Genomic DNA, 13,441 nt, shown 5'->3' on the forward strand with positions numbered 1-13,441 from the left:
TGTTAATACATTCAAGGATAGCTCTTCAGTTAGTTTGATCAAGTTCAGTGGCATCTGCCATGTTTAGAACTTTGTTTTATTTGCATCGAAGAATTTAAGAAACTAGTTGACTCTATCTGTAGTTATACAATTATGTTATCTGTATTTTATTCTGACGTCTGAGTTTCGTATAATTATTGTTTTTGTCATCATTCTGAAGATTTTTGTTAAAAGCCTGTATAATCAATCGCCCTGGCCGGTTTGGCTCAGTTGGTTGGAGCATTGCCCTGTACACCAAGGGGTTGGGGGTTCCATTCCAGTCAGGGCACATGCCTGTGTTCCTGGCAGGGTGTGTGTGGGAGACTGCTGATGGGTGTTTCTCTTTCACATCAGTGTTCCTCTCTCTCCCTCCTCCTCCCTTCCTCTCTCTCTCTGAAGTCAATAAGTGTGTGTGTGTGTGTATATATATATATATATATATATATATTTTTTTTTTTTTTTTTTAAGAAAAGCCTGTGTAAACAGGCTTTCAAACTGTGATCTAGGTTTTTGAGGCCTGGCACCAGTAACAAAGCTATAGGATTTCTATGGAAGGGTGCATCTTCCTATAGTGTCAGGTTTTCTCAAATATTTTTTCAGGGAGCGAAGAATTGAGTGATTTAATTGGTAAGCCATTTAAAACGTTTTATAGTAAATAATATATTGTAGAGTGAAATGCAAACATAAAAATAAATTTTAAGGACAACTGTAATGAAACAATAAAAATATTTTAATTAAAATAAAATAACAAATTATAAGATAAAAGTAAGACTTTGAAAATGATCCTTTTTAAACTTGACACTTCAGTAGTCTCCCAAAGCCTCCTGTGTGTATGTTTTTGTTTTCCTTTGCAATTGGGGTTACTTGTTGACAAAGTCTGAGAAGCACTATGATGGACATAAGCTTTGGAAGTCATACAAATTTGTTTTTTATCACATCTCTAGAAATGACCAACTGTAAGATTTTCAGCAAGTTTACCCAGTTTTCTCACCTGCAAGTAGAGGATAGTATTTCATGGGGTTGTTGGAAAGACTAAATTAACAAATTATGATGTATCTGGCACAAAAATGGTATATAATAATAAATCTTAGTTTCCTTCTCCATTCTGAAATGTTCTAATATGTGTATTCAGTCAAATAAAACCTTACTGAACACCTAGCTCAGCAGAGTGCTAATGCTGTGAGACTTTTCTGAAAAGCGCCTACAATTGTAAAGTGCCAAAGAAAACTTCTTTTACTTATTTGATTTGAGAAAAACTCTGAATCAAGCCTTATCTTTAGAGGAGGTTCAGATGAAACATAAGGCCTCAGATATATATTTGGAGTAGCAATATCAATTGCACAAGGCCTTATACCTAGTAGGAACTCAATACACATATACCTGTACACAAACTTTCTTGAAACCTTCTCACTTGACTTCTGTGGTGCCTCACTCCTGATTTCCTTTCTGCCCATCTGGCTTTTCTTTCTCCCTTACAAACTCATCCTCCATAACTTGGGCGTAAGGCCCCACAAGCAGACCTTTTACTGACTGCTCTGTTCTGTTCTCTCTTCTACTCTGTTGTTGTCTCTCCTCATTCTCTCTCTCTCTCTTTTTGTCTGCTATCTTATTCACGGTCCAGTGACTTTATATGCCAATAATTCGTAAATTTATATTTCTAGGCCTGACCTGGTCTCTGACCTCCAAATGCAAATATCTAATTGCCTACCAGACAAGGCAAAGTCTTCAACTCAGCCTATCTTGAACATAACTCATCTTCAGCCCACTCCCAAAAGCTTGTCCTTCCTCCTGCTTTCCCTACTTAAAGACAGATTGCTGGACATGTAACAGCTACATACAAAAAAGGTATAAAATTAATTTTGGTTTTACAGTGATAAGTAAAAAAATTAAAAGTCTTCATTTGGCCCTGACTGGTATGGCTCAGTAGATTGGGCATCATCCTGCAAACCAAAAGGTTGCTGGTTTGATTCCCAGTCAGGGCACATGCCTGGGTTGTGGGCCAGGTCCCTCGTTGGGGACATGCGAGAGGCAACTGATCAGTGTTTCTCTCACATTGATATTTTTCTCCCTCTCTTTCTCCCTCCCTTCCCCTCTCTCTAAAAATAAATAAAGTCTTTTAAAAAAATTGTCACTTGAACAAGGTATGCAAGGATTTTGTTGTTGTTGTTAAACAGTGAGAACAAAATAACTTACTGGAATATAAAGATATGAGCTGAATAAGCATGCAGGTAATGGAGAAAGGGGGCATTTTCATAGAACCAGTATTTTTCTCCATCCCACCACCATTTGATGTTAATCAAAATGTACCATTGGAAAACAAAAAAAGCTATACCATTGGCCATTGAAAATGGTGTTTCGAATTGAGTTGTTTGATGGTAACAATTGTTTGGTTCATAGACATCACCTTTTCTCCTTACATGAGTGATTCACAGCCAGATTTCAAGGTATCTTAACTTTTATTTCACAAAAAAAAATGTAGATGTTTTATTTATAGATTATATATGTCTTTTTATATACACACATATGTGTACATACGTGTGTATATGTATTACACAATTCTTTGGGGGAGAAAGTCTATAAAAATCAAACTGATAGTCAAAGGTCAGACTTTAGGAGTAGTTGCAGCTCATATTCTCTCCACCCCAATATTTTTTTCTCTTTCAATCTCAGACAGCTCTATATTCTCAGTTATTGTACATTAATCTTTAATAAGATTTTTAAAAACAGCATTGTTTCACCCTGAGTAGTGTGGCTCAATTGGTTAGAGCATCCTTCTGATACACCAGCGTTGTGGGTTCAGTATCCGGTCAGTACATAAATAAGTGGAACAACAAATTAATGCTTCTCTCTCTCTCTCTTTCTCTCATCCTCTCATCAATAAATAAGAATTTTAAAATATTTTTACAGAAGATATAAAACTCTGGCTAATTTATTTTGGCAGAGGATACCAGAAGAGTCCTGTAAAATAAACAAATTTTTGGAAAATAGGGTGGTTTTAGTGTGATCTTGAACAAAGAACAGTTAAACTTGTAAACTCCTATTCTTAGTTACAGTGAAGCAGGAAGGAGAGGATTGAGCAGACTGAATACACACATATATATTTTTTAATATGTAAGCTTCACATATTCGTATATCGTCCTTGTGCATGCGCCATGCTAATTTCTGTGTTGTTCCAACTTTAGTATATGTGCTGCCTAAGCTAGCACCTGGTAATATTTACTATCTGGATATGGAATATGGGGATTATTGACCGTTGCCTAAGACAGGCTATGTTCTTTTTGAAGTGTGTATTACAATTCTGAGAGGGCTCAGGAATCACAGGCAAGTTTAACTGTGTGTCAAAACACCACTTATTCTTGCTTGGAAGGGGAGACACTTATGAAGGTGGATTTCCAACAGTGAGGACCATCATCACACTCCTGCTGTGCAGAGCTCTGTATCTTCTTCAAATGTGTGAGTGTAGGAAGTATCCTGTGTGAGCTTTTTCCTAGTTAGATCGGTTCAAAATTAGAATTGGAGTTTGTGTGATTGATCTTTCAAGTAAGGGCGATCATTTGTCACGTATTTGAAAGAGCATGTTTTGTACTTGTGCTTGAAACTTTGTACTGACAGCCTATTTTTAGCAATACATGAACTGGATTTTTAAGTACAGTTTTGCCAAATATCATCTTTTTAGACTTGCTCTTTCAGTTGTATATAGTGCTTTGATGACCTGCACCAGACATCACAGTGATGTCATTAGCTCCAAGCCCTTGAAGGAAAGAACAAATTTATGTTGTTTATCTTTAAATCTATAGATTATCTTTACCTTTGTTTTATTTGAACAGCGCCACTTACTAGGAAGAGGATGCAATAAATGAGATCATCAAAAGGGGTGTGGAATATGTAGATAAGTGCAGTGACTGCTGGTCATGCTTACACTAGACATTTATTTCCTAAGATTTAGACAATATTCAGATATACAAAATATTGCTTCATGGTAATTGTAGTTTGGAGACTTTATTACAAGAGTAAGAGGGTCAGTTGAATGCATAATGAAAGTCATCCTATCTTTAGAATGATTTGAATCTGAAGGTTAAGTGCCAGTCAATACCACTAATTCATACTTACCAGGCAGGGGAGGTCCTGTGATCATGAAGGTGGTTTTTCCAGGTTAAGGCTCACCCATTGCATTTCTGGTTTGTTGACCTCTGTGATTTTCCCAAATATGGAAAACTTGACTGCATAATTTGTGGGAGTGGGGGACTATGTTTGTGCTTTCCCTTGACCTAATGTGTTTCAGGAGGGACTTTATAAAAGCAATTATTGGTTTAACTTTGCTGTAGATATTGGTGAGAGTTTTACCTTCTCTGTACTTTTGGGGGGGCCCATGAGTACCCCCAAATTTTTCTTCTTTTCTTTCCTTTGTCCCAAACCTTAGTATTAATGCTGTATAACAACTTGGCTTTACAGTTCTGGAAGTCAGAAGTCTAATTACAAGGCTACCTTTTTTGTTAAGAGGAATTTGTTTCCTTGTGTTTTGCAATCTCAGGAGGCTACATTTTTCTATATTCTTTGTTGTTCCTTTCTCCATTTTATAGCCAGCAATTTAGCATCCTCTCTAGACTGACATCTCTTCTGTTTTGTTCTTATTTGTTTCCCTAGCAGGCCTGCTTCCTTCTTCCTATTAGGGCCGTGTGATTACGTTAGGCCCACCTGAATAATTTAGGGTACTCTCTCCATTCTCGAATCCTTAACTGCATTTGCAAAATATCTTTTGCCACAAAGTAAGGTAGTATAGTCACAGGTTCTAGTGATTAGGACTTGGATATCTTTGGTGGGTCAAAACCTGCAGATAGATTGATGAGGAGTTATTGAATGATGTCACTACAAGGTGTTTGGGGTATGTAAATGAGCACCATGTCTCGTTCACATTGTATGTACATTTCTGATTTTTGCAAATATTACAGTATCCAAAATGTTATTGTTTGACTTTTACTACAATTTAGAGAAAACTATTTTGTAAGTGATGGTCTGGAACTTGCATGAAGAGAGTAACCATATGTGTTAAGTGTTTGAAATCTGAGGGTGAGATGCCAGGAAATACCAGCAAATCATGCCTACCTGGCAGGGCATAGACCATGATCATGAAGGTGGATTTCCCAGGGTGAGGCTCACCCACTTGCACTCCCGATGTGCTGGCTCCTGTGATATTCCCAAATGTGGTAAATTCAGCTGCATAATTTGTGGTAGTGGGGGGCTGTGTTTCCATTTCTCTTCCATTCTGTGTTCAACAGTAGTGTATTTTGGTGTGGGCGAGGCTTATTCTCTGCATGTTGATTCACATACACCAAGTTGTGTAGCAGAAAACGGTGTAATTATTCTGATGACCAGTAGAGGGCTGACCTTGCACTACCCTAAGCTATCTGCACCTGTTTTTGCGCCTCATTGTTTCCAAGATCTACATGGCAGAGGAGGTTTCTGGGGATGATTGAGGAAAGGAATGCACCTAGGGCAAAGGGTAAAAGGGGGGTGTGGAATTTAAGGGGGATTGTCTTCAGTTTGTTGAGTAAGAATGTTAAGTGATAGGTTATTTTGCAGAAGGCTGGGAGTTTTATATTTATCACCGATACTTTCCTGAACTGGGTAGTTATGATATCAGATAGGTTTTTCACTCCTATTCAGGTATGTCTCATTAGCTGTATTTTTAGATTCCCCCCTAAAAGTAAATACTGTACTACAGTGTAGTCTGTGCTAGTGACAGTCTTTTGTGTTATCTCCTATACCTTGCTTTTTGTTTTCTCCCCAAAATAATTTTTATTAAAGTAGCATTATACATGTGATTTTATTTTTATTATTTTTAAAAAGATTTTATTCTAGAAAGAGGGGAAGGGAAGGAGAGAGGGAGAGAAACACCAGTGTGTGGTTGCTTCTCACGCACCCCCAAATGGGGATCCAGCCCACAACTCAGGCATGTGACCTGACTAGGAATCAAACCAGGGAACCTTTGGTTCTCAGGCTGACACTCAGTCCAGTGAGCCACTCCAGCCAAGGCGGTGAACATATGTTTAAGGAAAAAAAAAACAAGACTTGCTTGCTGAGGATTAAATGTGGGATATGAGAGGAGGGAAAGGAGAAAAAGATGATCCCTTAACCTGATCTATACTTTTACTTATGAAATATAGAATCCAGAGGGCTGTCCCTCCTGCTGCTCCTTTCCACCTGCTCCCATTCACACATGGGGAAGCTAGAGCATCAAGGTATCAAGGTACTCAAAATCATGAGGGAAAGGGTGGTCTCCTTCATGAAACTTGCCTTCATCCTTTGAAGCCTTTATGTTATGAAAAATGTCTAATGTAAACTAAAATAGAAAAGATACTCCCATTTAACCACACCCAGCTTCATGAGTGGTCAACTCAAGGCCAATCTTGTTTCATCTATACCTCTACACCCTAAACCCCCAACAGTGACTATTTTGAAATAAATCTCATGTATTATAGGGTTTTAGCCATGATTATTTCAGTATGTATCTGTAAAGACAATGGCTCTATTTTTACTTGACATTTTTAACTGCTTTACTGAGGTATAATATACACATAATATTCATTATATAGTTTAATAGTATATTTACACAATTGTCCAGCCATCACCACAATATAGTTTTAAAACGTTTTATGAACGCTCCCCCCCCAAGGTCTGCTGTTCCCATTTTCATTAGCTTCTGGTTCCCATCCCTGAGCCCTAGCCATAGGCAACAACTGATCTACTTTCTGTCTCTATAGATTTACTTTGTTTTAAAATATCTTTTAAAAAGGCATAACATAGTTTATAGTGTTTTGTATCTGACTTCTTTCACATAGCATAATATTTTTGAGGTTCGTCCATATTGCTACATTTATCACTATCTTGTTCATTTTTATTGCTAAATAGTGTTGTGTTATAAATGGATATACCACATATTGTCTATCTATCCTTCTCTTGATAGACACCTATTTCCAGTTTTTGACTTATTATGAATAATGCCTTTAAGGGTATTTGCATACATATGTTTTCATTTCTCTTGACGAAATACTTAATGAGAAAAATGGCTCAGTCATATGGTAAGTGTGTGTTTAACTTTTTAAGAAACTGCTGAGGATGGGGAGATGGGTTAAAAGTGTAAAGAGGAATAAAAGGTACAAACCTCCAGTTATATTTAAGAAAATAAGTCACAGGAATGTAATGTACAGCATAGGGAAATTAGTCGATATTATCATAACTTCGTATGGTGACAGATGACTATTAGACTTACTGTGGTGATCACATAGTAAGGACCGTAATTGTTGAATCACTCTGTTGTACACCTGGACCTAATGTAATATTGTATGTCAACTATACTTTAATTAAAAATCAAGAAGAGCCCTGACTGGTGTAGCTGAGTGGATTGAGTACTTGCCTGTGAACCAAAGGGTCGCTGGTCTGATTCCCAGTCAGGGCACATGCCTGGGTTGCAGGCCAGGTCTCCAGCTGGGGGCGAGAGGGGCAACCACACATTGGTGTTTCTCTCCTTCTGTTTCCCCCTCCCTTCTCCTCTCTATAAAAATAAATAAGGGTATTGTGTGTGGGAGAGGGGGGAGGTGGGCGGGGCAGGGGAGAACAATGCAGGAAAGATGGGACAACTGTAATAGAATAACAATAAAAAATGGAAAAAATTAAAAAATGTAAAAAAATAAAAATATCTTTTTTAAAATCCTTTAAAATTTTTAAAAAACAATAAAGAAGAAACTGCCAAACTTTTTCAAAGTGGCTTTACCATTTTGTGTTCCCATCAGCAATTCACGAAGGTCCCAGTTTGTCCACATTCTTGCCAGCATTACTGTTGCCAGCTTCTTTGAATTGTAGCCATTTTTAATAGATATATAGTGTAGTTTTGATTTGCATTTTTCCAAGTATTAATAATGTTAGCATCTTTCCCTGTGTTCATTGGCCATTTATATATCATCTTTGATGAAATATCTATTCAGATTTTTTGTCTTAAGTTTTAATTGGATCGTCTTATTATTGAGGACTGTATTTACTGATTGATTTTTAAAATTGAATTTATTGGGGTGACATTGGTTAATAAAATTATATAGGTTTCAGGTATACAATTTTATAATACATTATCTGTATATTGCATTGTGTGTTCACCACTCCCAAGTTTTGAGTTAATTTTTTAATGAAGTGTGAGGTAGGGTCCCATTCAGTTGTCCCAACATCAATATTGAAAAGACACTTCCTTCCTCCATTGAATTATTTTGTCACCCTTATTGAAAATTGATAGTCAGTAAGTAACAGGCTTTGTTTTCTGGATTCTGCAATTCCATCCCGTTGATCTATATATGTCTATTTTTATGCCAGTACTACATCATTATTATTACTGTTGCTTTGCAGTAAGTTTTTGAAGTTTGGAAGCGTGAGTCCTCCAACTTTTTTTTTTTAATTATTTTTTCTATTTTGTAGGTATTTTCTTTGAAAAATAGGCTCTAGCCTAGGCACAAGGGTATTGTTTGTGGGGGTGTGTGGGTAAAATGGATATTGAACACAGAACTGTATGAAGCTGCAAGAATTGTTTGCTGTAGAACTTAAGACTCTTCAGGTTCCTTACTAGTGTGAAAATCTCTAGAGCGTTTTATTTACAGTTGCTGTAGCCTGTAATTCCCAGGGAAAGGTTAAAGTTTCTTCTAAACAAGCTAGACAGGAGTGGGGGGAAAATGCAAGAGGAAGTGATGTCATGGGAGCAAAGGTTGTGGGTATGCAAATAATAGACTCAACTCATGCTCAGATCCTCAGGAATGCCAGGTATTCTGAAGAGGTCAGAAAAAAAATTAGAAGCAATATTGAAGCTTCTGTTTCTTGAAGTACCTAATGATACTGAAGTAGGTCTTGTGGTTACTGGCTTTTGTAGTGACCGCGTATAAAAAGTCTTGTACATGGAAGAGTCTGGAGGTTGACCTAAATGCCAATCCTTACTTACCTGGCAGGGGGAGTACCATGACCAAGAAGGTGGTCTCCCCAGGATGAAGCTAAACCCATTGCACTCTGGGAGTACTGACTCCTGCGATTTCCCCAAATTTGGGAAACTTGGTTGCATAATTTATGGTAGTGGGGGGACTGTGTTCGCACTCTCCCCTGATAACTTGTGTTATAAGAGTAGTTGTTTTACTTTATTGTACTTTTGTCAAGTAACATGGCTTTTAAACTTCAGATTTTCACAGCAATGATTTGTTTAATTTTCTTAAACTTTTTCCTGTGTTATTTTTTAAAGTAATTTAGACTATTTTGGTAAGTCCTCCCCCCTTTTTTTATTAGAAATTTCCCCTGTTTAGAATAAATTACACTATTATAGGCAGGGTTTTTTTTAATTGATTTGAGAGAAAACCTCGATTTGTTATTCTACTTATTTATCAGTTTATTTGTTGATTCTTGTATGTGCCCTGACTGGAAATTGAACTATGCAATCTTGGTGATATCTTGCCATATCAGGAGGATGTTCTAACCAACTGAGAGCTAGCTACCTGGGGAGAGCCCATGTGTAGTCTTAATTCTTTAAAATTAAGACTGTATCTTCAATGTTTCTGTTTAGATACTTATTAGTTTTTGAAGCCAGCAAGAATTACTACAAAATCCCATAGAACTGGGGATGAAAATGCTGAATGGTTACCTTTAAAATCAGAACCCCCCCCCCCCAAAAAAAAAGTGTGTTCCTGTTTGGCTTGTTTTCATTTCTTTTAAATTTGAGGTTGAGGAACTATGAAGTCAGCTGCCTGGGACTTGTGATGTGGTTATGGACCTGAAAGGTTGTGTGAGCCAAAAGCCTTTCAAATAACTTTATTAAATTTTTACTTATTGATTTATTTTAGAGCGAGGAATGGTGAGAGAGCAAGAGAAACATCGATTAGTTGTTCCAGTTGTTTTTGCACTCATTGGTTGATTCTTGTATGTGCCCTGACCAGGATTGAACCCGCAACTTTGGCGTATAAGGATGATGCTCGAAGCAACAGTTACCTGGCCAGGGCAGGGCCCAGTGGTTCTTAAACTTCAGAGTGTAAGAATTACCTGGAGGTGAATTTCCAGTAGCAGGGGCAGGAAACGGGTTACTGGAGGGTGACTAGGCCTCCAGTGGGAATTGAAGCTGTCAGAACTGCTGCCATGACTGTGGGCAAGAGCAGCAAGATGCTGCAGCACATCAACTACAGGATGAGGTGCATCCTGCAAGACTGTCATATCTTCTTTGGCACCTTCAAGGCTTTCAACAAGCCTATGATTTTGATCCTATGTGACAGTGATGAGTTCAGGAAGAGCAAGCCATCTAAGAAGTCCAAAACAAGCAGAAAGAAGTGAGGCCTTGGTCTGATGAGTAAAATGGCATCTAGAGTCTGAAGATGAACCAAGAGGTCAGACTCCCCTCCTGCAATAAGTAGACTGGAGGCCAAGAGATGTACCTGATTCAAAACACATAAAATTCTGGGAAAATAGAACAGCACAAAACAGGTTTTAAAAATACATTACAAAAAAGAAACAGCCCCTCTGCCATCGTGGTGCATGCTTTTGCCCCTTCGTCCCCATGTTTTTCACAAGACTTTCAGGATCAAGAGGTTCCTGTTCAAGAAACAAAAACAGATTCGGCCCATTACCCAATGGATTTTGATGAAAACTCCAAGAGGAGACAATGGAGAACCAAGCTGGGTCTATAAGAAATCACATGTAAGATGGCTCACATATTTATGCTGTCTGCAGGTTGCTTGCATCTTATGGTATCACTGAAAAGATCACGACTATATGGACAGTTGGGTGTGTTTTATTGGAAAATTATTGGAAGAATGATTTTTCCCTTGACTAATATATTATCTGCACTAGGAAGTTGGTTCAGTAATAAATGTGAAACCTTTTGAAAACAAACGAAAAAGAAACAGATCAGAAGAAAAAAATCCATCCAATCCCTGCAGATGGGCCCTGTGCATTCATTCCCTGGAGGGCAGCCGGTCCTCGCAGAAGCTTGGGGGCTGGGTTTTAACAGACCTTGAGCAGGAGACAAGCCGAGCTGGGTGGCAGGTCCATAGGAACTGGCGCAATAGATCCAGAGACCAGAAGCTTCTCTCGAGTCGTGTGGTGTGAACACTGAGTTGCAGTCCGGATCTTGGATTCTAAAACCCTCACTCTGCAGTACACTCCGCTGGCAGGCATTCTCGGTTCAACGCCCTGTTCCTCCCCTCAGGAGGAACGGTGCAGGGCGGGCGTGGACCCTTGGTCTCCAGGGGCCGCCTGGAGCGGCTCCCAGCTAAAACGGCTTCGTGTCCGTTTGCTCGAGGGGACTTAGCACGGGGAGATCTGGAGACCTTCGGCTACAGTGAAAGTTGGAGGAGGGGGGCAATTTCTGTCAGGAAGATAGCCTGGCAGACGCCCCCTTCGCTGGGGCAAGTGGGAGGAGGAACCGAGGAAGCCATCATGAAGCTGCGCCGTGGCCGGCTGGGGCCTGCCGGGCCGCACGTGACGTAACGGCAAGGGGTGGAGTATGTAGATTACAGATTTAGGGGCACTTGGAACCGCGTTTTCTGGGAAGATTTGCATCATATTCCACTGTTACCAATATTAAGATACAGCACGAAAATCTGACTTTTTTTCGCTATGTGTAAATAAAGGCCAATTAGAGTTGTTTTAGGATTCACCGGAACTTTACAGTGGTTTGCCCGGCAGTGGCCCTTACAGGGGTCAAAGCCAACTCATACTTACCTGGCAGGGGAGATACCATGATCAAGAAGGTGGTTTCCCCAGGGTGAGGCTCGCCCATTGCACTCTGGGTGTGCTGACCCCTGCGATTTCCCCAAATGTGGGAAACTCGACTGCATAATTTGTGGTAGTGGGGGACTGCGTTCGCGCTCTCCCCTGGTCTTTGGTGTAAAGAGCAGATGTTGACTTAAGTCATGTGTGTAGGTAGTTGGTGTTTTTATGGGTTGTATTTTATAGCGTGGGGAAAATGAAGTTATTAAAGAGCTGGTTGTAGTAATACAGTGGGAACACCTTGAACTAAGTTTATTGAAGTAGTAGGTAATGTGACCAGCATTCTCACCTTCCCCCTTTTTTTCCTTTTTGTTAGCTGTTGACAAAGAAACCTTCTCCAATACAGTTGTGGAAAATGAAACGTTCCCAGAAAAGGGGGTGGCCAAAGCCAGAGAATTCTGTATAAAGAAAGCATGTAGGTTTTGCCAGTTCTTTGGGTTTTCACTTTTTGATGAGAGTGCCTGTATTAGGTAAACCTAACGAACGGTAAATAAATTTGAATGCTTTTATGCTGTTAAACTATCTGCCAGTTTTATACTTGGGCCCAGCCAGAGACCCTAAAAGGCAGAAGTAGTTTTGTCTTTACACATACAACAAAGCCTTGGATACTAGAATTGCTGCAGAGGTGTCTTGCCCAGAAGTGCCTAGCCAAAAGGGCAGAAAAGAAAACATGTCATTTTTTTGTAGTCTAAAGAGACGATGAGCACTCGGTTTGTTACCGAAGCAAGGGTAGGGTTGGAGGGGCTTGAGGCTGCAAGTTATACAAATTCGCTTTTAGTACTCACAGAAACCTTGTTAGGTAGGCAAGTGTTTTACTCCTTCACAATTTGGGGAAATGGAGACTCAGAGAGACAGGGTAGGACCTAGGCTCAGAGTGAAGCTGTGAACTCAGCCCCAGCATAACCCCCTCGCTGCTTTCCCTCCGCCGGCCGCAGGCCTCTATCTTCCAAACTGCCAATGCAGCACGGAATTCAGACTCGTCGTAACAGGTCCACGCCAGAACCTGTGCCCGGGAAGGCGAGGAATTGGAAACTAGCCCCAGCTACACCTGTGGACAATTATTTTCTGGATCGTTGCCAGGCCCAGCTAGAGCGAATTTATCCGCTTCAAGTAGCAGTGCTGTCGAGTAACAAGAGGCGGGGATATGTAAATGAGCAGCGCGGTGACTGCTGGTTCGAGTGTATTCATGGGCAGAACAGCCTCCTGAGTATCCAAAAGAACATACCTTAGTCTTTGTTATATAAATAACACTGCAGTTTCGAACTGAAGGCCTGTAGAAGTCGCAGTATAATTCACCATGATTTCAAAGTGTGTGGAGGATGATGGTGATGACTAGAAAAAGGGAGCTTAAATGTGTTGTTAATAAAGCTTGAAAACATGGTTGCATAAGTATATCACTTAGAACTTTCACACTTATAAAGTACTAGGAATAGGCAAGTCCATGCAGGCTAAAAGTAGAATTGTGGTTGCCAGGGGTTGGGAAGAGAACAAAATGTGAAATAAGTATTTAATGGGCATGAAGTCCCAGTTTGTGGAGATAGGGTGCTTGCATAATGATGTTTATGTACTCAGTGCCACTGAACTGAATACTTAAAGATGTTTAAAATGGTGAAGTCGTCGTCGTCGGCAGCCGTCCGTCTCGAGA

At 39.6% G+C, this 13,441-nt stretch overlaps 1 protein-coding gene and 5 non-coding genes across 6 annotated transcripts in view; 5 read left to right on the plus strand and 1 right to left on the minus strand.

Annotated features, from left to right (window-relative positions):
* Positions 1–3,120: 3,120 nt before the first annotated feature.
* LOC149998170 (U6 spliceosomal RNA) lies at positions 3,121–3,224 on the minus strand. Its single transcript, XR_016507278.1, has one exon. It is a non-coding gene; the product is annotated as a U6 spliceosomal RNA (small nuclear RNA).
* An 896-nt stretch (positions 3,225–4,120) lies between these two features.
* LOC149998171 (U1 spliceosomal RNA) lies at positions 4,121–4,284 on the plus strand. Its single transcript, XR_016507357.1, has one exon. It is a non-coding gene; the product is annotated as a U1 spliceosomal RNA (small nuclear RNA).
* An 829-nt stretch (positions 4,285–5,113) lies between these two features.
* On the plus strand, positions 5,114–5,278 carry LOC149998172 (U1 spliceosomal RNA). Its single transcript, XR_016507339.1, has one exon. It is a non-coding gene; the product is annotated as a U1 spliceosomal RNA (small nuclear RNA).
* A 3,706-nt stretch (positions 5,279–8,984) lies between these two features.
* Positions 8,985–9,150, plus strand: LOC149998173 (U1 spliceosomal RNA). The gene has a single exon (XR_016507285.1). It is a non-coding gene; the product is annotated as a U1 spliceosomal RNA (small nuclear RNA).
* A 1,017-nt stretch (positions 9,151–10,167) lies between these two features.
* Positions 10,168–13,441, plus strand: part of TEX14 (testis expressed 14, intercellular bridge forming factor) — a 72,396-nt gene continuing 69,122 nt past the window's right edge. Inside the window, exons 1-3 of the mRNA XM_090257558.1 lie at positions 10,168–10,355; positions 11,199–11,510; positions 12,732–12,942. Of these exons, the coding sequence (XP_090113684.1) occupies positions 10,168–10,355; positions 11,199–11,510; positions 12,732–12,942 (711 nt within the window). The remainder of the gene's footprint in view (positions 10,356–11,198; positions 11,511–12,731; positions 12,943–13,441) is intronic.
* Positions 11,741–11,904, plus strand: LOC149998175 (U1 spliceosomal RNA). The gene has a single exon (XR_016507390.1). It is a non-coding gene; the product is annotated as a U1 spliceosomal RNA (small nuclear RNA).

Source organism: Furipterus horrens, unplaced genomic scaffold, assembly GCF_987537825.1.
Source record: "Furipterus horrens unplaced genomic scaffold, mFurHor1.1.pri manual_scaffold_11, whole genome shotgun sequence".
Classification (NCBI taxonomy): domain Eukaryota; kingdom Metazoa; phylum Chordata; class Mammalia; order Chiroptera; family Furipteridae; genus Furipterus; species Furipterus horrens.